Below are 25,380 nucleotides of genomic sequence, written 5' to 3'. Positions count from 1 at the left end.
AGCAAATTGAATTCAACAGCATATAAAAAGAATTATTCACCATGATCAAGTGGGATTCATTCCTGGGATGCAGGGCTGGTTCAACATTTGCAGATCAATCAATGTGATACATCACATTAATAAAAGGAAAGAAAAGAACCATATGATCCTGTCAATCGATGCAGAAAAAGCATTTGACAAAAGTCAGCATCCTTTCTTAATAAAAACCCTCGAGAAAGTCAGGATAGAAGGAACGTACTTAAACATCATAAAAGGCATTTATGAAAAGCCCACAGCTAATTTCATCCTCAATGGGGAAAAACTGAGAGCTTTCTCCCTGAGATCAGGAACACGACAGGGATATCCACTCTCATCGCTGTTGTGTAACATAGTGTTGGAAGTTCTAGCATCAGCAATCACACAACAAAAGGAAATTAAAGGCATCAAAATTGGCAAAGATGAAGTTAAGCTTTCACTTTTTGCACATGACATGATATTATACATGGAAAATCCGATAGACTCCACCAAAAGTCTGGTAGAACTGATACATGAATTCAGCAAAGTCACAGGATACAAAATCAGTGTACAGAAATCAGTTGCATTCTTATACACTAATAATGAAGCAACAGAAAGACAAATAAAGAAACTGATCCCATTCACAATTGCACCAAGAAGCATAAAATACCTAGGAATAAATCTAACCAAAGATGTCAAAGATATGTATGCTGAAAACTATAGAAAGCTTATGAAGGAAATTGAAGAAGATAGAAAGAAATGGAAAAACATGCCGTGCTTGTGGATTGGAAGAATAAATATTGTTAAAATGTCAATACGACCCAAAGCTATCTACACATTCAATGCAATCCCAATCAAAATTGCAATAGCATTCTTCTCGAAGCTAGAACAAGCAATCCTAAAATTTGTGTGGAACCACAAAAGACCCCGAATAGCCAAAGTAATTTTGAAGAAGAAGACCAAAGCAGGAGGCATCACAATCCCAGACTTTAGCCTCTACTACAAAGCTGTACTCATCAAGACAGCATGGTATTGGCACAAAAACAGACACATAGACCAATGGAAGAGAATAGAAACCCCAAAATTAGACCCACAAAATATGGCCAACTAATCTTTGACAAAGCAGGAAAGAACATCCAATGGAAAAAAGACAGTGTCTTTAACAAATGGTGCTGGGAGAACTAGACAGCAGCATGCAGAAGGATGAAACTAAACCACTTTCTTACACCATTCACAAAAACAAACTCAAAATGGATAAACGACCTGAATGTGAGACAGGAAACCATCAAAACCCTAGAGGAGAAAGCAGGGAAAAATCTCTCTTACCTCAGCCATAGCAATTTCTTACTTGACACATCCCCAAAGGCAAGGGAATTAAAAGCAAAAATGAACTATTGGGACCTCATGAAGATAAAAAGCTTCTGCATTACAAAGGAAACAATCAACAAAACTAAATGGCAACCAACGGAATGGGAAAAGATATTTGCAAATGACATATCGGACAAAGGGCTAGTATCCAAAATCTATAAAGAGCTCACCAAACTCCACACCAGGAAAACAAATAATCCAGTGAAGAAATGGGCAGAAAACATGAATAGACGCTTCTCTAAAGAAGACATCCAGATGGCCAAGAGGCACATGAAAAGATGCTCAACGTCACTTCTCATCAGGGAAATACAAATCAAAACCACACTCAGATACCACCTCACCCAAGTCAGAGTGGCTAAAATGAACAAATCAGGAGACTATAGATGCTGGAGAGGATGTGGAGAAACGGGAACCCTCTTGCACTGTTGGTGGGAATGCAAACTGGTGCAGCCGCGCTGGAAAACAGTGCAGAGGTTCCTCAAAAAATTAAAAATAGACCTACCCTATGACCCAGCAATAGCACTGCTAGGAATTTACCCAAGGGATACAGGAGTACTGATGCATAGGGGCACTTGTACCCCAATGTTTATAGTAGCAATTTCGACAAGAGCCAAATTATGGAAGGAGCCTAAATGTCTATCAACTGATGAATGGATAAAGAAATTGTGGTTTATATACACAATGGAATACTACCTGGCAATGAGAAAGAATGAAATATGGCCTTCTGTAGCAACGTGTATGGAACTGGAGAGTGTTATGCTAAGTGAAATAAGTCATACAGAGAAAGATACCATATGTTTTCACTCTTATGTGGATCCTGAGAAACTTAATAGAAGACAATGGAGGAAGGGAAGGAAAATAAAAAGAGGTTAGAGAGGGAGGGAGCCAAAACATAGGAGACTCTTAAGAACTGAGAACAAACTGAGGTTTGATGGGGCCTGGGAGGGAAGGTAGGGTGGGGGATGGGTATTGAGGAGGGCACCTGTTGGGATGAGCACTGGGTGTTGTATGGAAACCAATTTGACAATAAATTTCATATTTAAAAAAAAAGGATATTATGTCCATTTTGTGGAAGAAATGGTCCATAGCTTTCAACAAATTCTTAAATAGGTTTTTAAACTAGAAAAAGATTAAGAATCACTGTCTTAGAGGTTCAGTGGGAAAAGGAAGTCTTTACGAATTAGAGTAGATCATCTGGTATCCTAGATGATTGACTCTTAAGGAATGTGAGAGGAAAGGAGGAAGAGTATGGGGAGAGAAAAATTAAAGCATATGATTAATGCAGAAACCTATCTTCATAAAATCAATGTTAAAGTATAGGTATTATGTATTTTGAGGACTGTAGCAATCCAGGCTACATAGAAATCTGTGTAATAAACTATCTCATGATACAGATCAACTATATTTATGATCTTTTTGGTTGTATATTATTTTTTTAGATCTTTTTTCCAGAGCCTCTGTGTGCTGGGTTACTGTATACTTCCCTTGACAGTGGCAATGCTGGTTTGTCGGTTGGTGCTTTTGGCCGAGCAAGGACCAATAAACTTCATGGTCCGGCTTTTTGTGGTGATCGTGATGTTTACATGGTCTATAGTAGGTAAGAATGTATTTATCTCTACAATGGCAAAACATACAAGTACAGGAGTTAAGAGATGAAGACCAGATGAGGAGCAATGTAACTCCTAAGTCATACATGGGTGATATGATTCTTGCCAGTGTCATCCATGGAACCCTCTTCTCTGAGTAGGCATTTGATAGGGGTGATGTCCACCTTATGCAGATTGGGTATCTAGAGTTTTGAGATGTGGATAGTCACATCCTTTTTTTAAAAATTATTAAATAATATATAGGATTGGGAATGGAGATTACACTAGACCTAGCTCAGTTCCTGGCATGTAGGAGGCATAGGTGACTTGAGAAATGACTTGGGACTTTTCCTGTGAAATTCATCATAATAAAAATAGTAGCTTGCATATACAGATTGCTTATTACAGACCAAGCACTGTTGTGAGTGCTATGTATGTATTATCTCACTTAACCCTCACAACAGCCCTAATAAATAAAAACTATATATATTGGTCCTATTTTTACAGATGAGGAAGAGACACAGCGAGGTTAAACAACATGCCCTAGAACACATAACTAGTGAATAAGGGAATTAAGTTTAAAACCCAAGCAGATCTCACACCTCTTTAGAAGTGTACTATACGATCTCCCAGTATAGGTTGTTAGGTATCATTATATAGTACTTTTATGCTTCAGTAGAACATTCTGCTAAAGATTAGGAAGAGCCTGTAGCAGTGGCAGTGAATGCCAAGTGCTCATTAGTTTTGCCTTCCTAAAATTCTCTTAAAATTCTACATTCAGCTACAAGGTAGCTTCTTGTTTCATGGGATAGACAGACTGCTTAATATTTTTAAGTGCATTATCATGTCTTTGCTCTGGACCATGATTAAAATCCAAGAAGTAATCCAAAAGTAAGGTCCAAGAGTGATAGAATTGATACTGCAGAGACTGTATATTAAGTCGAGTGCTTTACCCATGGGAGAACTCCTCATTCCCTCACATAGAGTCTGATAATTTACCCTATATGTAGTTCTAAATACCCAGTGTCCAGGCTCATAGCAGTTCAGAAAGTAGAATCTTAGAAGGGAGAGAGGCTCCTGTAAACATTCCATTTTTTAATTCAGCAAGTATTTCTTAAGCACAAACTCTGTGTCAGGCATTGTGCTAACCATGGTCTCCATCCTCAGAGTTCATAACTTAGTGGAGCAGCCAGACATGTAAACACTTAAGGGCAATAGGCATCCAAGGTAGAAGATGGAAGTCTGTGCAGGGGATGGTGAGGACACAGAGGAGGTATGTGGGCAGATCTGCCTGGGGTGGCAGGATAACAGATGGTTGTTCAGGAAAGATTTCCATGAAAGGTGGTCATTAATGAGTAACAAGATGAGTCTCCTTTCCTGGGTGGACAAGAGGGACAGCATCATAAAGAGCTGATAACCCAGCACAGCAGTATGAAGTCATTTGCCACAGGAGCAACTAACCTTAGACATCTTTGTAATAAGTCTACTCATCACAGTTCAGTAACTTCTGAGAAAAGAGTAGGAAACCCCTTTTAGAAAGATTTTCATGTAAAATGGTTGAAATCTTAATACTAGAAACTAGTAGCTCTCAACTGTCTGGGAAACTATGCTGCAGAATGCCTTTTTCTCTGAGGATATCAAATATAACTGAACTTTTAGTATAATTCTATGTTCCATACTATGCCAAGCACACTCAAGTTTAGTAGATGTTAGTGGTTGTGACAATCTTATTATATTAAAGGTTCCATTTTGTTTTGTTTGTTTTGTTTAGCCTCTACAGCTTTTCTTGCCGATAGCCAGCCTCCAAACCGCAAAGCCCTCGCCATTTATCCTGTTTTCTTGTTCTATTTTGTCATCAGTTGGATGATTCTCACCTTCACTCCTCAGTAAATCAGGAAATGGAAATTAAAAACCAGTGAATTGAAAGCTCGTCTGAAAGATGCAATTTACCATTGAGCTTTGCCTCTGGCCCTCTTTTGTCTAATTTTGGAGATATTTTGAGATGAAAGGGGAGCCATAAAGCACCATCACCATTTATGTAAGGAACTGATGTTTGAAAGATTGTCCTTTTCCTCTTAATGTCATTTCTTGAAAATACATAGTATACAAAGTATAGTGCTGCCTTAAGGCATGAGAGGGTAACTGTGGTCCATTTGAGTGACAACCAATGATTTGGAAAGCACATGTATACATCCTGCAAGTTGAGTAGAATTAGTAACTGTATTTTCAGTTTTGAGAATACCAGTTCAGGTGCAGCTCTTAAATACATTGCCTTATGACTATTAGAATATGCCTCTCTCTTCATAAATAAGAATCGATAGTCTGTATCCATTTCCTTTTATTTCTCTCTTAGGCTTAAAAAGGCAATGACAGAGGTTGGGAAGGGGGTTCATAACTGGGTAGGAGAAAACATGCATCATGCATCAACCAGTGTTCAGATTTTGACAGGGGAAAATTCTACACTTGTTGCTTTTTTAAAAAGCAAAGGACAGCTAAAGAATTGGCTTCTTTAGTCTTTCCATATAGTCACCTTTCTGCCATGCTTAACAGCACCTCAGTGACACTCTAATTTTTTTTTTTTTAATTTTTTTTTCAAGGTTTTTTATTTATTTTTGGGACAGAGAGAGACAGAGCATGAACGGGGGAGGGGCAGAGAGAGAGGGAGACACAGAATCGGAAACAGTCTCCAGGCTCTGAGCCATCAGCCCAGAGCCTGACGCGGGGCTCGAACTCACGGACCGCGAGATCGTGACCTGGCTGAAGTCGGACGCTTAACCGACTGCGCCACCCAGGCGCCCCTCTAATTTTTAATCTTACCCCCCTAGCTCTGAATATGCAAACTGTTCACAGTTACCATATATTACTCTAATTTTTAATCTTACCCCCCTAGCTCTGAATATGCAAACTGTTCACAGTTACCATATAATTTTCCTTTGGTTAAAGCTCTCCGTGGACCAGTGCTCGAACTTACCCAGGTGGAAGACCTCAGAAATTTAGATTGATAAGTCCTTCATGCATATTATCACGTGGGCACTTTCTTCTTAATAGTAGGAGGTAGTTTGGATACAGCATAGCTCTAAACAATTATTCTGCTTAGTCTGGCCTCTAACTAGAAAGTAAAGCTAAATCAGAAGCCTGCACTTAACCATGTGAACATGGAGGGATTTAGTGTTCTGATGGCTGGTTCACAAAACAGCTAGATAATTAGAGCATGACGTAGGATGAGTTGGGTTTACAGCTGTCACCTTTTCATAGTGGGCTTAGCAGTTTTTTCATTAGATGTGCTCGGATTGGGGAATAGCAATTTATTTTCTTGGTTTTAGACTTTATTTGTAAAGCTAATTAATTCTTCTTTAGACAAGTACTTTTTTTGCATGTGTGCACCTGCTTGTATTCTCAGCTATTTATACACACAAGTGTGAGGGCTTTTCAGGAAGCAGAGTGTCTGGAAAGGCTGATTTCTAAGCTAAACTGGGCTCCTTTCAGGTAATATGAGCTACTGCCTTCTATAAATTGCACATTGAAGAACTCTTAATAGACAAAAGATTAGGAGTCAGGCAGACACCATCCACTGTATATACAGTTATTTTTAAAGATAGGAATTTATTCCACATTTTTTCTTTATCATGGAATTTAAATATTTATCATTTTGTATCTAAAGACTATCTACACATAGATATATAATTTTAAAAACGTATTTTCTCCATTCTCAGCTTAACTAAGAACAATACCAGGACAAATGTGTTCTTGGAGTGATATTAAATTACAGAGCGTTACAAAGTTGGTTCCCTCTGTCCCAGCCTTGTCCAGAGTTTTTGTTTATATCTTTATTTCAGCTTCCCTTCTAAATTTTAAAATAAATCTTGTGAGCACAAAGCCAATGTTTCAGTCTTGAAGTGGTAAAGAAAATATTTTGAAACTGGTTCTGACTGGTCCAAAAATATCATCCATCTCCATTGTCTGAAATTCTCTAACTTCTTACCAAAAACATCTCTCTTCTAAAGTTATTTCATACTCTGTCCCAATGGTTATAATGTAAAATTAAAAAAATAATCCTGTTTCTCAAAAGGGAATTATCTGCTGGATTTTATTCAGGCTAAATATTTTGGTCAGAAATTTTTAGGGCCACAACTGGAGTAGGGGTTGTGTGTGTGTGTGGGGGGTTATACATATTGGGTGTTAAGGCAGCTTGTTCTATTAACCTGTTGCTCTTTGGTGACTTGAAGAATGGTTTTATTTGATTTAAATGAAAGTGGGTAAAATGGAGATTATCTTTCTTAAAATAAATGATCAGTTTTGTGGCATAAATTATATTTTCTTAATATATGAAAAAAAAGTGCATTGCTTTCTGTGGCAGAAGACCTGATTATCTGGAAGTTGTAACCCTCAACACAGCTTTCCCTGATTTGCTGCAAAGGCACATGGCTAATTATAGAAAGAAAGACTAGAATAGAAGGGGATTTTAACAAAGGAAACCCTGTTCCAAAAATTGGGAAGTTTCATGCTTTAGATGAAACTCAAGTGTGTGAGCATCATTACCAAATGTGGTGGATCATTGCCAAGTGTGGTGCATCACTACTGTCATGGCTTATCATTTGCTGCTCTTGCTTCTGAGATTGAGCCTCCACTGTCATATTCTTTAGCAATAGGAAGGGTAAAGACTGGATTTAATCGCTGTTCAGATTATAAAAACTCAACTGATGCAAATGTATTTGTGCCATGTAGTCGTAAATGTCAGTCATACCATTAATTTTCAAGTCTTTTGCATCTTAAAAGGCTTATTACATGAATGCAATTGGATCTTTTTATTGTGATGGGGGTTTTGTTTTGTTGGGCAAGGTGGGCTTGTCACAGAGCATGGGACTGGTAAGCATTTAACTGTTTACTATATTTGTCTTTTTATAAAGTATTCCCCAGATGTGGTGAGAAGGTTAGCAAGCCTGTATTTGAAGATTTAATTGTATACTTCTTATAAGCTAACTACTTACTGTACCTGGACTTCCTGTTTATTCCTGGAGATGAAAATGAAAATCTCCTGTCATTTGAAATCTTTGGGTAACATCAAATCATTGAAATTTATCTGAAACTATCATGATATGATCAGACATCCATTGCATGCAGCTGTTTTATTCCAGGTAAAATACTGACATTGTTATTCTTTATTAGACTGTTAATTTCTGAGACAATTTGGATAGAAATAAATGTGTGAATGTTAATATATGTAAATTAGAAATACTTTTCTAGATTCTGTGGGCTTTTATTGAAAATAAAGAATTTCTAGTGATTTACTCAGGCCATAGGATGGCCAAATAATAATAATAACAGTAATATTACTACTAATAATGGTTAACATTTATTGGGCACTTACATTGTGCCAGGCAATATTCTATTTTTTTAAGAATTTTTTTCTAACAGCTTTATTGAGATATACTTTACCATAAAATTCACCCTTTTAAAGTGTTATACAATTCAGTGATTTTTCAGTATTTTCACATAATTGTGTAATTATCACCACTCTCATCTGAGAACATTTTCATCACTTCACAGTAAAATCCCATATCCAGTAGCAGTCACTTCCTCTCCCACTTCTCCCCAGCCTCTGGCAATCACCAGTATGTGTTCTGTCTCCGTGGATTTGGCCAGGCACTATCGTTAAATGCATTTTATATATCTCCTTTAATCCTTAACATAAAATGCTACAGTTCTTAGTTTACAAATAGAAAATTGGGTCACAGAAAAGTTAAGTAAATTGCCCAAGGGCACGCAGTAAATTGATTTAAAATAGGAAAACGTGGGGTGCCTGGGTGGCTCAGTCGGTTAAGCATCTGACTACTGCTCAGGTCATGATCTCATAGCTCATGAGTTCGAGCTCTATCTTAGGCTCAGTGCTGACAGCTCAGAGTCTGGAGCCTGCTATGGATTCTGTGTCCTTCTCTCTCTCTGCCCCTCCCCTCTTCACGCTCTCTCTGTCTCTCAAAAACTAAATCAACATTATAAAATTTTAAAAAATAAAGTAGGAAAACACCATAGATGGGAGCATAGTAGGACACAGTTTTGAATTGCATTGTTATGTACATGAAATGAATGTACCCTTTTCCCAGGGTATGCTCCCTGTCATTAACCATTATACCCTACAACTGACTAGAGATAGATAACTCATTCTTTTTTTTCCCTAAGTAATAGAACACTATGTTAGCATCTGAGAAAAACACAAGAGGAGGTGTACATTGGAGTTAGGTTTGCTGCCCCCTGCACCTTGAATCCCTTTTCTCTCCCTTCTCCCCACCAGCACACACACCCCTCCCCCAAATTCCCAAAGTCTTAAGAGTCAAACGGACTTCTGCCTCTTTCATTTTAAATCTTCCATAGGGATGTTTAATGCATCAAAATTTAACCTGTTTATTCAGGTGTTTATAGTCCTCAGATGCATCTAGTCACCTATAGTACCATTTATATTTCTAAGACTTCAGAAAGCAGTACTGTGAGAATAAAATCCTTTTTTATTTTGGTTAAACTAGGTGGGGAAAGTAACAGTAAGGACATTGCCTTAATGAAGTCAGTGGTTCTGCCTGGTAGGACGTGGCCACATGCTGCTATTGCTCACTCTGTTCTCTTTATTTCAGAACTTTTTAAACTATGCCATCACTGCTGGTAATTTCTTGGTCCTCTTTAGTACTCCATTTCAATCCTGATCTTTCCTATAAATAATGAACCTGTGGAAATAATAAATCTGTAAAATGATTTGTGAATGTTAAATGTGCAAATAAAAACACTGGAAAAGGAGATTTTGTATGTGCCTCTTCTTGTACTGAAAGATGCAGAGATATTTGCTGCATACTATTTTCAGATGTAATATATTGTCATCAGACAATATTGAATGCTGTATAGGATTGCACAGGCAGCAAGTTAGTAAGAGAAATCACAATTATTGAGCAAATAATATATACCAAGTTAATATTAGCTACTTTATAAACAGTATCTCTAATCACAACAGCCTTTTGAGGTTGGTGGTATTATCCTTATCTCAACATTTTGGAACCTGGGAACTTGGGAAGGTTAAATAAACTGCCTAAAGTCACAGCACAACCAGGGTTCAAACTCTGGTTTTATGACTCCATAGTCTTCTATATTGGTTCTTTGCCATCATACCTACCCACTTAAGCCGCATCAATCAGGTACCTTAATAACATGGTGAGAAACTGGGTTTTCACACATCTTCTGGGAACTATACCTGTTTCTGCTTTCAGTTTGCAATCTACTTGGATAAACTGAACTCACCATCCCTACACACTAATAGTTGAAATGCATGTGGTTCTTAATTTTGGTGCCACATAAGATCTCAGAATGAGCAGTAAGAACAGGAATACATCTGTGGCATATTGGGAGAATTTGTATCATCCAAGATGGGGGTGGGGTGTAGCATTCCAGATGGTAGAGAATACTTATGAACAAAGGTGAGATAGCAGGCAAGTCTAAAGCCATCTGTGTGCACATGTGCAAGTGTGTCACATTGTCCTGTACATAATCACAATGCTTTGTGAAATTTTTCTAGCTGCCTTTATTTCACTTTGCAAGGTAGATAAAGCTTCTAAGCTTATACCTAAGGAAATAGGCTCAGATAAGTGAAGTGATAGGCCTTGAATCATAAAGCCAGTCTCAAGAACACAATTGGAAAGTTGTTCTTCATGTTAATATTGATCCTTTTCTAATGATAACTCACATACTGAAGTGAATTCAACTGACTTTGGAAAATAAAGTTGGTTGGATAAGATGAGACCAAATTATTGAGGGTAGATACTGAAAAGTCACGAGTAGGTCATGCTGTGGTAGGAAATAGGATGTTTTCAAAAGTTCTGGAGCAGGGGAGTTTTTTGAAGAAAGTTACTTTAATGGAATAAATGACCTTGAAAACTTGGATTGTGAGTAGGGCAGAGAAGAAAGGAATGCCAATATATTTCTAACCACGGGCCTTGAAGAATGGTATGTGTTTGAGAATAGGTACTGAGTTTGACCATCAAAGCAATCATATCCTAAAGACAACTGGAAATACAAGTGAATTGTAAAAATCATAGCTAGGAATGTAAATTTGATCTTGTAGATGCGATGCATGTTGAGAGAATGTATTGTTTCAGTCTTGTTGACAAGTGTAGTTGCTGAAGGGAAGGCCTGATTAAGAATCAGAAAGATGAGAAGGAAGAAATGGAACTATTACTTATGTGCCACAGATTTCTACATGCTACCTTCATATTACACTAACCTTTTGAGGGAATTTCCTTCATTTTTACAGAGGAAGAAGCAGTTTGGATTCAGTAAGTGGCAAAGTTGGAATGTGAACACAGCTCCATCTTAACTCAAAAGTGTGTGCACTTCCTGCTATGCTCTGCTACCCTTACAGAAAGTTTTATACTCTGAAAGCCTAAGAATGAGTGTCTTGCACAAAGTAGGTGTTCAGGAAATGTGTTGAATTAGTTAAAAGAAAAATAGTAAATAGGTATTACATGCTGAGTGTGGGGGCATGATGAGAAATAAGAATTGAAAGAATATATTTGGGTAGAAGGCTGTGGTAATTCGATTGCATTAGTGTCTCAATATTTTACCCCCCTCTGAAGCCCTGCCCTTTGCCATGTGACTTTGAAGTTCTTCTCAGTAAAAGGCAGAACCTATTCCCCACCTCTTCTTTCTCGGTGGTCCTTATAGCTTGCTTTGCCTAATAAAATCTGGCAAAAGTAATGGTGTGACCCTGCAACCTGAGGCTTTGTGTGTTTTTATTTATCTCTCATTTCTCTGCCATATCTGTGAGAACATGCCTGAATTAGCCTGCTGGACATACAGAACATAGCCCAGTCATCCCAGCCTTAGCTATTCCAGATTAGCCCAACACCAACTGACTGTCAGACAAATAAGTGAGCCTTCTAAGAGTAGAAGAACTGCCCAGCTGTAGCCAACATAAGTTGTCAATCTGCAGATTCAAGAACTAAATAAATACTTATTGTTTTAATCTACTAAATTTTGAGTGGTTAGATATGCAGCATTATAGTGGCGGTAGATAACTGGATACAAAAGCCATTCTTAATTTTCTTTTTAGGTTTCCAAAGTTATTAGAAGCTTGAGGCACTGAGTATTTGTTTCTTATTTGTAGAGTCATATCAAGCACAGAATATTAGAGATGAAAGGAATCTTAGAGATAGTTGATCCCATTTACTCATTTTACCAGTGAAAAGCTGAGGGTCAGAGAGGGAAGATTACTTATCCAATGCTAATGGAAGGAACCAGAATAAAACTTAGTTTTCTTCAAGTCCACTGCTCTTTATATGATATAACACAGTAGAGTAGCTGAAAGTGTCATAACCTAATGCAAAAAAAAAAAAAAATCAACACTTTGTCACTGCACATATGTAACAGTGAAAAAAGGAGATGCTTATAAGAAAGAGTGATAGGCTGCAAGGAATAGGGTTTATTAAGGGAGTAACTACCCAAAGAAGATGAAAAGGACTGTGATTCTGAACATAGTTGGTAGATTAGCTTTGGAGAAAGTAGAGAAACCTCTTGTGAGGTGAAAATGAAGACTGAGTGGTTAGATAGATACATTAATAATTAAATGTTACACCTCAACAAGTTTGTTGACTGTTATATTATGCTAGATATTGAAGATTCAAAACTGCCTCAGGGGAGTGATAGCACCAAGATGGTGGCAGAGGTTATTCCTAACTTCGCTGCCCTTCACAAGAACAACTAACAACTATTCAAGAACAAGACACCACTGAGAGAATCCTAAAACATAGGGGTGAGGCTGAAGCACCCCACTGTACCACAAAGACCAAGACAGATGGAATTAGAAGGGCAAGAGAAGTAGCTACATGTTGATGACATCGCTCCTCCTCCATTCCAGCACAATACCATGTGGAGACATCTCTCCTAAGCTTCTAGTTACTTCAGTGGGACAAGATAACCCAGGGGAGGCAATCATCCCATCCAGCATGGTAGGTTGCTCTTGCAGGAGCCCCTGCTCTGTTCTCACACCAAGGGGATTGTAAGGAAATTTATGGGGCTCAACCACTGGGAATCTGATGGAGAAGGGAGACGCTTGCAACAACCAGCACATGGATCTTGGCAGACCAAATTCATACCTACAATGCCCATGTAGTCCCAACTAGCAGATTTGCTCATCTGCAAAACCAAGTTGGGGATAGACTCTGACTAGGGAACTTGATGGGGTGCAGATGTTCCTGATTCAGATCCTCAAATGAGATATACTGGACATAGAACCCATGTTGCCTATACCGAGGCAAGTAACTGAATCACAGGTCCACCTACTATGGAAGGTCTCTCAGCCCCATCCAACCAAAAGGGCTGGCAACAATCCCTGGAAGCTGTGCTGGCTCAGTGGTGACTGAGCTGAGAGGCAAGTAGAACTGATCACCCCCAGAGCAAATCCAGTACTGGGCATGGAGCATTCATGGATTAATTCATAGCCAAAGCTCAGGGTAGCTCCTAGCTCCTTCCAACCAAAGAGACTGGGAAATTGACAGTAGACTGGAGTTCTCCTACTCCCAGCCAGGTAAGAGAGCTGAGACCTAGCACCCCACTTGCTGTGAAGAGTGTCTTCTGGTCTCATCTGACCAGAAAAGCTGGGACAACTCCTGGAAGCTGTGTTGCTCAGCAGTACTTGAGCCAAAAGGTCGGCAAAGCCAATAGTTTTCAGAGGAAAGACAGTGGCCATGTTCTATCGGGGAATTGGGGTATAAGTTGGTTTAAGGCCACAAAGAGCTTTATTGCCTTTAGAGGTGCTTCTGCTGTGCCAAGGCAAGGACTCTAATTCATAGCCCTGCTTATCACTTAATACAGCCCTCAGTCCATCCAACCAGAGGACCTAACCAGAGCACACAGTTGCATAGCCCGTTCAACAACCCTATATATAGTAGCACTTGAAAAGAGACCACAGCTGATGGCTCACCCCATCTGCAAAGCAAACTAGTGGCCTTGGAAGACCGTGGCAGAGTAGGAGGACTCTAGCTGATGAAGGTCCCACAAACACAACTATATAACTATTAAATCATCCTAAATACACCACAAATTTACTTGAAGACTGACAGAGAAAAATACACAACTAAGGGAGAAAGAGGCCACATTGGAGAAGGTAGGATGTGTGAAGACGTGGTTAGGGGAGAAACCGATTATGAGTGCTGAGAGAGGAGAGAGCCATGGTCACAGAGAAGGAACAGAAACAGAAGGGCACACAGGGAAACACACACAAGAAGAAAGTTTCCCCAAAGCCACTGGCTGGAAAAACAAGAGGGGTGAATTTCTTGAGTTCTTGCAACAAGCAGGGCTTCAAGCCAAGAGTTTTAAAGGTCAGTAGGCTTGGCTAAGATAGTGCCCACTGGACACTGCCCTGCTCCTAGAGAGAAGATGGGCAAACAACCCAGGGGCAGACAACATGGAAACAGAAATCTGAACAATGCCTGGGGCACACAGGGAGAGATTATTTGCTCTGGGACCTGTCACTGAGAGGCAGTTTTCACCAAGATACCTCTAGGAAAAAAGAAGGAGTTGGCGGGCGCCATTTCCCTCCTTCATCCCTCAGCATAAACACAGAGCCACCTGCTCGATGCAGGACACTGCAGACACAGGCCCCAAATCCCTGCACTCTGGTGGAACTGCCCTTTTTAGTCATGCTAGCCTAAGTGGGGCCCTTGCCCAGAACACCAGCACAAACCCCTGCTCACACATTTTCCAACCAGAGATTTCTTCAGGGTCTCAGTTCTACTGGAAGAAGTTTGGGGTCTCATTTCACAAGCAGAGCAGAGCACACATAGTTAAAACCACATTCACACCAAGGACCAAACACTGTCTACTATAGGCAAGGAAAGACACCTGAAGGATAGAGCAGCTAAAACACAACAATAGAGAGCATGCAACACACACAACAGACACTCCATGAAGCACCAGCCCTGGGCACTACATGACCTCTTCTTAATAAAGCCACTACTTTCAGAAGCAGGAAACATAATTGGCTTTTCTAACTGGCAGATACTTAGACAAAATGCAAAGATAGAGGAATTTAGCCTAAATGAAAGAACAAGATAAGGCCTTGGACAGAGATCTAAGCAAAACCAATATAAGTAACATGTCTAATGGGTAATTTAAAGCAACAATCATAAGGGTGCTCCCTAGGCTTGAGAAATGAATAAAAGACATCAGTGAGATCTTTACCACAGAGATAAAAGAGTTGAAAAAGAGTCAGAGATGAAGAATGCAATAAAGGAGATTGGAAACATGCTTGATGCAATGAAAAGCAGGCTGGAAGAAGCAAAGGAAAAACAGTGACCTAGAAGACAAAATAATGAAAAACAATGAAGCTGAAAAATAAGAAATAAGAAAATAACAGACTCTTAAAGAGCAAATTTAGGGCTGCTGGAGGGGAGGTGGGTGGGAGGATGGGTTAAATGGGTAATAGTCATTTAGGAGAGCACTTGTGATGAACACTGGGTGTTATATATCAGTGACAAATCACTAAATTCTACGCCTGAAACTAATTATGTGTTAACTAACTGGAACAGAAATAAAAATCTGAAATAAAAAAATAAGAAAATACATGGAAACAAATGAAAATAAAAACAAAATGGTTCAAAAATTTTGGATGCAGCAATAAGATGGAAGTATACAGCACTATAGGCCTACCTTAAGAAGCAAGAAAAATCTCAAATAAATAACCTAACCTTACACCTAAAGGAGCTAGAAAAAGAACAATAAATGAGGCCAAAAGATAACAGAAGGAAAGAAATAATATAGATTAGAGAAGAAATAAAAGATATAGAAACTAAAAGAAACAAATTAATAAAATCAGGAGCTAGTTTTTTGGAAAAAAAATGATAAAATTGGTAATCATCTAGCCAAACTTATTGAAAAGAAAAGAGAAAGGACCCAAATAGGTAAAATCACAAATGAGTGACAAGAAACAACAAACAGTACAGAAATACAAATAATTCTAAAAGAATATTATGAAAAACTATATAACAACAAATTGGACAACCTAAAACAAATGGATAAGTTCCTAGAAACACATAAACTGCTAAAACAGGAAGAAATACAAAACTTGAACAGACTAATCACCAGCAAAAAACAAAAAAATTGAAACAATAATCAAAAACTTCCAACAAACCGAAGTCCCAGGCCAGATGGCTTCATAAGGCCAATTCCACCAAATATTTAAAAAAGAGTTAATACCTATTCTCAAAGTACTCCAAAAAATAGAAAAGGAAATAATACTTCCAAATTCACTTTATGAGGTCAGCATTACCCTGATGCCAAAACCAGATGAAAAGTCCACTGAAAAAGAGTACTATGGGCCAAATAGCCCTAATGAACATGGATGCAAAAAATCTCAAGAAAATGCTAGCAAAACGAATCCAACAATACATCAAAAATTTATGCACCATGATCAAATGAGATTTATTCCTGAGTTGCAAGGGTGGTTCAATATTTGCAAATGAATCAATGTGATATACCACATAAAAGAGAAAGGATAAGAACCATATGATCATTTCAATTGATGCAGAAAAAGCATTTGACAAAATACAACATCCATCCATGATAAAAAAAAAAACCCTCAACAAAGTATGTTTAGAGGGAGCATACCTCAACATAATAAAGCCCATATACAAAAAACCCACAGCTAATATCATCAGTGGGGAAAAATGGAGAGCTCTTCCTCTACAGTCAGGAACAAGGCATGGATGTCCAATGTCACCACTGTTATTTAACATAGTATTGGAAGCCCTAGCCATACCAATAAGAAAACAAAAATAAATAAAAGGCATCCAAATAGACAAGGAGGAAGTAAAGTTTTCACAATTTGCGCATGACATGATATTCTATATAGAAAACCCGAAGACTACCAAAAAATTGCTAGAAATGAAACACGAATTCAGTAATGTCCCAGAATACAAAATCAACATACAGAAATCGGTTGCATTTCTATACACCAATAATGAAGCAGTAGAATGAGAATTTAAGGAATCAATCCCATTACAATTGCACTAGAAACAATAAGATATATAGGAATAAACCTAACCAAAGAGGTGAAAGAACTATACTCTGAAAACTACAAAACATTGAGGAAAAAATTCAAGATGACAGAAAGAAATGGAAAGACATTTCATACTCACAGATTGGAAGAACAAATATTAAAATATCTACATTACCAAAAGCAATCTACACATTTAATATCAAAATACCAATAGCATTTTTCACAGAGCTAGAACAAACAATCCCAAAATTTGTATGGAACCACAAAAGACCCCAAATAGCCAAAGGAATTGTGAAAAGCAAAGCAAAGCTGAAGGTATCATAATTCTGAACTTTAAGTTATATTACAAAGATGTAGTGATCAAATCAGTAAGGTACTGACACAAAAATACACACATAGGTCAATAGAACAGAGTAAAAAAATCAGAAATGAACCCACAAATATATGGTCAATTAATCTTCAACAAACAGGGAAAGAATATCCAATGCAAAAAAAGACAGTCTCTTCAACAAATAGTGTGGGAAAAACTGGACAGCAACTTGCAAAAGAATAAAACTGGACCACTTTCTTACACCATACACAAAAATAAATTCAAAATGAATTAAAGACCTATGTGAGACATGAACCATAATAATCTTAGAGGACAGCACAGTCAGTAACCTTTTTGACATTGACCATAGCAACTTCATTCTAGATATGTCTCCTGAGGCAAGGAAAACAAAAATTAAATAAACTATGGGGGCCACATCAAAATAAAACATTTCTGCACAGCAAAGGAAATAATCAACAAAACTAAAAGGCAACCTACAAAATGGGAGGAGATATTTGCAAATGACATATCTGATAAAGGAATAGTACCCAAAATATATAAAGAACTTATAAAACTCAATACCCTAAAAGCAAATAATCCAATTAAAAATAGGCAGAAGAAATGAATGGACATTCCCCAAAGAAGATATCTAGATGGCCAATAGACAAATGAAAAGATGCTCAACATCAGGGAAATACAAATCAAAAGTACAATGAGATATCACCTCACACCAGTCTGAATGGTTAAAATCAACACAAGAAACAACAGGTGCTGGTGAGGATGTGAAGAAAGGGGAACCCTCTTACACTGTTGGTGAGAATGCAAAGTCGTGTAGTCACTCTGTAAAACAATATGGAAGCTACTCAAAAAGTTAAAAATAGAACTACCCTACAATCCAGCAATTGCAGTACTAGGTGGTTACCCACAGAATACAAAAATGCTAATTAAAAATGATACATGAGCTCTGATATTTATAGCAGTACCTTCAGCAACAACCAAATTACAGAAAAAGCCCAAATGTCCATTGACTGATGAATGGATAAAGAATATGTCATATATATATATATATATATATATATATATATATATAATGGAATATTACTCAGACATAAAAAGGAATGAAATCTTGCCACTTGCAACGATATGGATGGAGCTAGAAAGTATTATGTTAGACAAAATACGTCAGAGAAATACAAATACCACATGATTTCACTAATTTTGAATTTAAGAAAAAAAAGAAATGAGCAAAGGGAAAATAAAGAGGGAGAGATGGGAACCATGAAACAGACTCTTAACTATAGACAACAAACTGACGGTTACCAGAGGACAGGTGGGTAGGGAAATGGGTTAAGTGGGTGATTGGGATTAAGGAGTGCACTTGTCATGATGAGCACCTGGTGTTGTGTGGAAGTGCTAGTCACTATATTGTGCAAATAAAACTAATATTACACTGTTAACTATCTGGAATTTAAAGAAAAAAGAAAAAACTAGTGGGTTCAGCTAACCAGGAAATTCAGTGCACAGTCTGGCCTGATTCTGATCCCCAGACATCATGCTGCACAGTCTCTGGTACCTGTCCTACTGTCCTTCCAGGTCAGGCAAGCTAATTCATAGCCCCACTAACCACTGAATATATTACCAAGTCCTGACTATCTAGTAAGCCTAAGCAGAGAATCCGGGCCCATCCTGCAGAATCACTTACACAGGTAGCCAAGTCACAAGTCCTATCAAACTGTTCTTAGGCCATGGCTCCCCTCCCACTCCCCTCCTCAGAGATCAAACTGTTGCCTCACTTAAAAAACAACAACAACAACAACAACAACAACAACAAAAACCACATCATAATAGCAGGTTCTACCTGCCCAAGGACATTACCAGCAGACATACCCAGAAGTCAAATCTGAGCTGCCTGATAAAGTACTGTCTCTGCCAATATAAACCTATAAAATCTGGAAGAGGAACCTGATTACTGAAATGCAGATACTAATGTAATAAATTAAGGATCACAAAAAAATCAGGTAAATGTGACACCACCAAAGGAAACTAATGAAGATCTAATAACTGGCCCTAACGAAATGGAGATCAATGAACTGTCAGGCAAAAAATTCAGAGTAAACCTCCTAAGAAATTTTAGTAAACAACAAGAAAACACAGATAAGTAAATAAAGTTAGGAAAACAATGCATAAAGAAAACAAGTTTGACAAGAAAATACGAACCATCAGAAAAAGAAACCCCAGAAATCCCAAAGTTGAAAACTATAATAAATAAAATGAAGAATTCAATAGTTTCATAAGAAGACTCAAACATGCAGAAGAAAAAGTCAATTACCTAGACAAGAAGATATTGGAAATTTCTGAATCTGAGGAGCAAAAGGAAAAAAGAATGACAAAAGGAAAGTCTATGTGTTGGGTGCCTGGGTGGCTCAGTCAGTTTAGCGTCTGACTCTTGATTTCAGCTCAGGTCATGATCTCAAGGTTTCTGAGATCTAGTCCAGCATCAGGCTGTCAGTGCAGAGCCTGCTTGGGATTCCCTCTCTCCCTCTCCCTCTTCCCCTCCCCCGATTCATGCTCTCTGTTTCTAAAAATAAATAAATAAACATTTAAAAAAAGAAAGTCTTGGTTATGGGACACAATGAATAGAAACAATGTTCTCATTATGAAATTTCCAGAAGGAGAAGAGAAAGAGACAAAGTATATTTAAAGTAATAATGGCTGAAAGTTTCCTGAACCTGGAGTGAGAAATAAAAATCCAAAAACATGAGGCCCAGAAGACCCCAAATAGATTGAATCTGAATGACACCAAGAAGCACTAACTTAAAAAGTCAAATACAAAGAAGGAGTTTTAAGAACAGCAAAGAAAAGAGAGATTATATACAAAGAAAATTAGATGAGGTAACCATTGGATTTCTCAAACTTTACAGGCCAGGACAGAATGGTATAACATATTTAAAGTATTTAAAGAAAATGCCTGACAACCAATAATTCTATACCTGACAAAGCTGTTCTTCAGAAACGAAGGATAATGACTTTTTCAAACAAACAAAAGCTGAGGGAGCTCATTACCACCACTCCTACCTTTCAAGAAATGCTAAATGTTGTTATCAGAATGGAATTAAAGCATGCTAATTAACATTATGAAAAACAGAGGTGCCTGGGTGACTCAGTTGGTTAAGTGTCCAACTTCAGCTCAGGTCATGATTGAGGTTTGTGGGTTCAAATCCTGAGTCGTGTTCTGTGCTGACAGCTCAGAGCCTGGAACCTGCTTCATATTCTGTGTCTCCCTTCTCTCTCTGCCCCTTCTTCACTCATGCTCTGTTTTTCTCTCTCAAAAATAAATAAACATTAAAAAATTTTTTAGGGGCGCCTGGGTGGCGCAGTCGGTTAAGCGTCCGACTTCAGCCAGGTCACGATCTCGCGGTCCGTGAGTTCGAGCCCCGCGTCGGGCTCTGGGCTGATGGCTCAGAGCCTGGAGCCTGTTTCCCATTCTGTGTCTCCCTCTCTCTCTGGCCCTCCCCCGTTCATGCTCTGTCTCTCTCTCTGTCCCAAAAATAAATAAACGTTGAAAAAAAAAATTAAAAAAAAAAATTTTTAAAAATTAAAAATTAGTGTAAATCTTACTGGTAATAGTAAATATATAGTCATAGTTAAATTCTGCAATATGGCAATAGTATTGCATAATTCACTTACAATTCTAGTTTGAAAATTAAAAATGAATGTATAAAAATAATCATAACTACAATAATTATTAGTTACACAGTATAAAAAACATGTAAAGAGGAGTTAAGATGGAGGGATAGTATGGGGACCTGTCCCTGAAACACAATTAGATCAGCATTAAACCATTTTGAACATCTAGGAAATTGATCTGAAGATTAACGCAACAACTTGCATAATTTGAGCCACAGATCTTGGCAGGTACACAGTGCAGAGAGGTGGCTTGGGGGAAAGAAAGTGGCAGTACCACAGAAGGTAGGGAGTCATTTTCAGAGAGGACAGAGAGAGGAAGAGAAAGGGGGAGAGAGTGTAGCACATCGGGATTGCACAAGAAAAGCACTCCCCCTGAAAGTAGTTGGAGAGAAAGAGAGATAGAAAGGGTGAAACACTCACAGGGAACTGGACAAGAAATTTGTTCCCCAAACCATGGGACAGGGAAAAATGAGAGGGTTTCAATACCGCCAGTTTTCTATAACAGTGGAGCTCAGAGTCTGAAGTTTTGGACCTTAGTGTCTGGCAGTGCTCTGGTGAGGAAGCAGGGCTAATCCCTGGGAGCAGGCAGCAAGGTCCAAGGAGCCCTTGTGCCACATGGGGAGAAGCAGTTCCCCTGATTGGAGTTGCATTTGGTAAGAGGCAGTATAGCCTCTGTGCCCGCAAAAGTCTTGACAGACACTAGAGAGCTGCCACATTTACTGATACTGGAACAAAGACACCAGCTGAGTGCAACAAAACCTGGTGTCAGCTGTGTGCTACGATTTACCATAAACTCTGAGCCTTTGTCACAGTGGGAATGCAGAAATGTCTTGTGGGACAAGTTGGTACCCAGTCATTGCTCGGGGAGACCTTCCACCAGAAGATCAGTGCAGGTCCAAGCCACAGGGATCTCTAAATTGTGGGATTTTGAAACCAGTCCCATCAGATAAAACTCTGGCAGGAGGAGGGAGGCACTGTCTGGAAGGCAGGCAGCTTGGACACTGGGAGGGTAAAGGTGGAGAGTGGACAGAAGCTTGAGACAAAGGAGGGGTGATTGATCATATGACTGTGAGGGTGTTAGGGTGAAGGCATTTTCACTTCTACCCCACCCACACAGATAATCCCCAGAGAACTAAGTAGTGCCACCAAGTGGAGAGAAGAGCCATTACAACATGCCCTGCTTAACTATGCCCTTAGGCACTGCCCCCCACCAAGACCAATCCCTTTCACCCACGTAGTCTATGGAGTGTAGTGTGCTGCAAACTTTCAGGTCTGGGAGAAACTGGATCTAGCTTTATTTGGGTTTCATTTTATTTGCTTCTTCGTTTGTTCATTTTCTTTGCTTCTGTTTTTATGTTGCTTTCCCTTTATTTTCTTTTTCTTTCTAGATACAGAAATAGCAATTTTTTATTCAATTTTATTTTCTTTCTTTTCTTTTTTTTAATTTTTTAGTATTATGTTTATTTATTTTGAGAGAGAGAGAGAGAGAGTGGGGGAGAGGCAGAGAGAGAGGGAGACAGAACCCAAAGCAGGCTCCAGGCTCTGAACTATCAGCACAGAGCCCGATGCAAGGCTCTAACCCAAGAGTGTGAGATTATGACCTAAGCCCAAGTTGGATGCTCAACCGACTGAGCCACCCAGGTGCCCCTCTTTTATTTTATTTTATTACTTAAAAAATATTTTTTAGTTTAAAAATTTTTAGTTTAAAATTTTTTCTCCTTTCAACAAATAATCCAGTGAAGAAATGGGCCAAAGACATGTATAGACACTTCTCCAAGGAAGACATCCAGATGGCCAACCGACACATGAAAAAATGCTCAGCATCACTTATCATCCAGGAAACCACACTGAGATACCACCTCACATCTGTCAGAATGGCTAACATTAACAACTCAAGCAACAACAGATATTGGTGAGGATTTGGAGAAAGAGGATCTCTTTTGCACTGCTGGTGGGAATGCAAACTGGTACAGCCAACTCTGGAAAACAGTATGGAGGTTCCTCAAAAAATTAAAACTAGAACTACACTCTGACCCAGCAATTGCACTACTATTTATCCGAGGGATACAGGTATGCTGTTTTGAAGGGACACATGCACTCCAATGATTATAGCAGCACTATCAACAATAACCAAAGTATGGAAAGAGCCCAAATGTCCATCGATTTTTGAATGGATAAAGAAGATGTGGTATATATATATATATACAATGGAGTATTACTCGGCAATCAAAAAGAATGAAATCTTGCCATTTGCAACCACATGGATGGAACTGGAGGGTATTATGTTAAGTGAAATTAGTCAGTCAGAGAAAGACAAAAATAATATGACTTCACTCATATGAGGACTTTAAGAGACAAAACATGAACATAAGGGAAGGGAAACAAAAATAATATAAAAACAGGGAGGGGGACAAAACAGAAGAGACTCATAAATATGGAGAACAAACTGAGGGTTGCTGGAGGGGGTGTGGGAGGGGAAATGGGCTAAATGGGCAAAGGGCATTAAGGAATCTACTCCTGAAATCATTGTTTCACTATATGCTAACTAATTTGGATGTAAATTTTAAAAAATAAAAAATTAAATTAAAGAAAAAAATTTTTCCTCCTTTCTATCAAGATTCTCTCAACAAGCAGACCAAAACGTCTAGGATCTAGCTTCCTTTATTTGATTTTTTTCTTTTGGTATTAATTTTTTAATTTTTATTTTTTATTTCATTTTGTTATTATTTTTTCTTACTCCAAAATGATGAGACAGGGAAATTTAGCTAAGAAGAAAGAACAGGAAGAAATGACAGCCAGGGATTTAATCAACACAGATATAAATAAGATGTCTGAACTAGAATTTAAAACCACAGTTGTAAGAATACTAAATGGGTTGAAAAAAAAAAACATAGAAGACACCAGAGAATCCCTTTCTGCAGAAATAAAAGACCTAAAAGGATGCCTGGGAGGCTCAATCAGTTAAGCATCTGACACTTGATTTTGGCTCAGGTCATGATCTTGGGGTTCATGAGTTTGAGCCCTGCATTGAGCTCTGTGGTGGCAGCACAGAGTCTGCTTGGTATTCTTTCTCCCACTCTTCATCTCTCTCTGCCTGTCCTCTGCTCTCTCTCTCTCTCTGTCTCAAGATAAAGAAATAAACATTTTAAAAAGAACTAAAATCTACTCAGGCTGAAATTAAAAATGCTATAACCAAGATGCAATCTCAAGTGGATGCCATGGTGGTGAGGATCGAACAAAGGAGAGCAGCAAATCAGTGATATAGAAGATAAATTTATAAGGGCCATCTAGGTGGCTCAGTTGGTTAAGTGGCTGAATTTCGGCTCAGGTCATGATTTCATGGTTAATGAGTTCGAGCCTGGCATCAGGCTCTCTGCTGTCAGCACAGAGCCCACTTTGGATCCTCTGCCCTCCTCCCACCCTTTCCCTGCTTGTGCTCTCTCTCTCTCAAAAATAAATAAACATTAAAAAAAGAAGAAGATACAATTATGGAAAATAATGAAGCTTAAAAACAAAACAAGAAACAAAGGCAAATGATTACAATACAAGACATAGAGACCTCAGCGATTTATCAAAGGTAAATAATATTTGTATCATAAGAGTCCCAGAAGATTAGAGTGAGAAAAAGGGAGAGAATGCTTATGTGAGCAAATTATAGCTGAAAACTTCCCTAATCTGAGGAAGGACACAGACATCAAAATCCAAGAAACACAGGAAATTCCCATTAAATTCAATAAAAAACTGTCTATTACCAAGGCATACTATAATTAAATTCACAAAATACACAGACAAGGAAAGAATCATGAAATCAGCAAGGATAAAAAGTCCTTAACTGACAAGAAAGACAGATCAGCTTTGCAGTAGATCTGTCCACAGAAAATTGTCAGGCCAGAAAGAAGTGGCAGGATGTATTCAACATGTTGAATGGGAAAAATATGTAGCCAAGAATTCTTATCCCACAAAGCTGTCATTCAGAATGGAAGGAGAGATAAAGAGTTTCCAAGACAAACAAAAAATAAAGGAGTTAATGACCACTAAATCAGCCCTGTAAGAAATGGTAAGGGGACACTGAGTGGAGAAAAAAAAAAAAAAAGACCAAAACAACAAAGACTAGAAAAGGCCAGAGAATATTACCAAAAGCATCAACTCTACATTCAACACAATGGCACTAAATTCATAACTTTCAATAATCACTCTGAAAGCAAATAGACTAAATGCTCCTATAAAAAGACATAGGGTAACACAATTAATAAAAAACAAGATCCATCTATATTTTGCCTACAAGAGACTCATTTTAGACCTAAAGACACTTCCAGATTGAAAGGGGATGGAGAAGCATCTATCATGCTAGTGGATGTGAAAATAAAGCCAGAGTAGCCATACTAATATCAGAAAAACTAGATTTT

At 38.3% G+C, this 25,380-nt stretch overlaps 1 protein-coding gene across 3 annotated transcripts in view; it reads left to right on the top strand.

The window, feature by feature from the left end:
* YIPF6 (Yip1 domain family member 6) overlaps nt 1-5,587 on the top strand; it is a 49,921-nt gene extending 44,334 nt beyond the window's left edge. For all 3 annotated transcript variants that reach the window (XM_047092580.1, XM_047092581.1, XM_047092582.1), the window contains exons 6-7: nt 2,802-2,959; nt 4,720-5,587. In XM_047092580.1, the coding sequence (XP_046948536.1) occupies nt 2,802-2,959; nt 4,720-4,838 (277 nt within the window). In that variant the 3' untranslated portion in view covers nt 4,839-5,587. The remainder of the gene's footprint in view (nt 1-2,801; nt 2,960-4,719) is intronic.
* Nucleotides 5,588-25,380: the final 19,793 nt, after the last annotated feature.

This window comes from Lynx rufus, unplaced genomic scaffold, assembly GCF_022079265.1.
Source record: "Lynx rufus isolate CCGP_SWC_20201006 ecotype Redwood Valley unplaced genomic scaffold, mLynRuf1.p SCAF_30, whole genome shotgun sequence".
Taxonomy (NCBI): Eukaryota; Metazoa; Chordata; class Mammalia; order Carnivora; family Felidae; genus Lynx; species Lynx rufus.
Note: the sequence above shows the minus strand (reverse complement) of the source record. Positions and strands in the feature narration are given on the sequence as shown.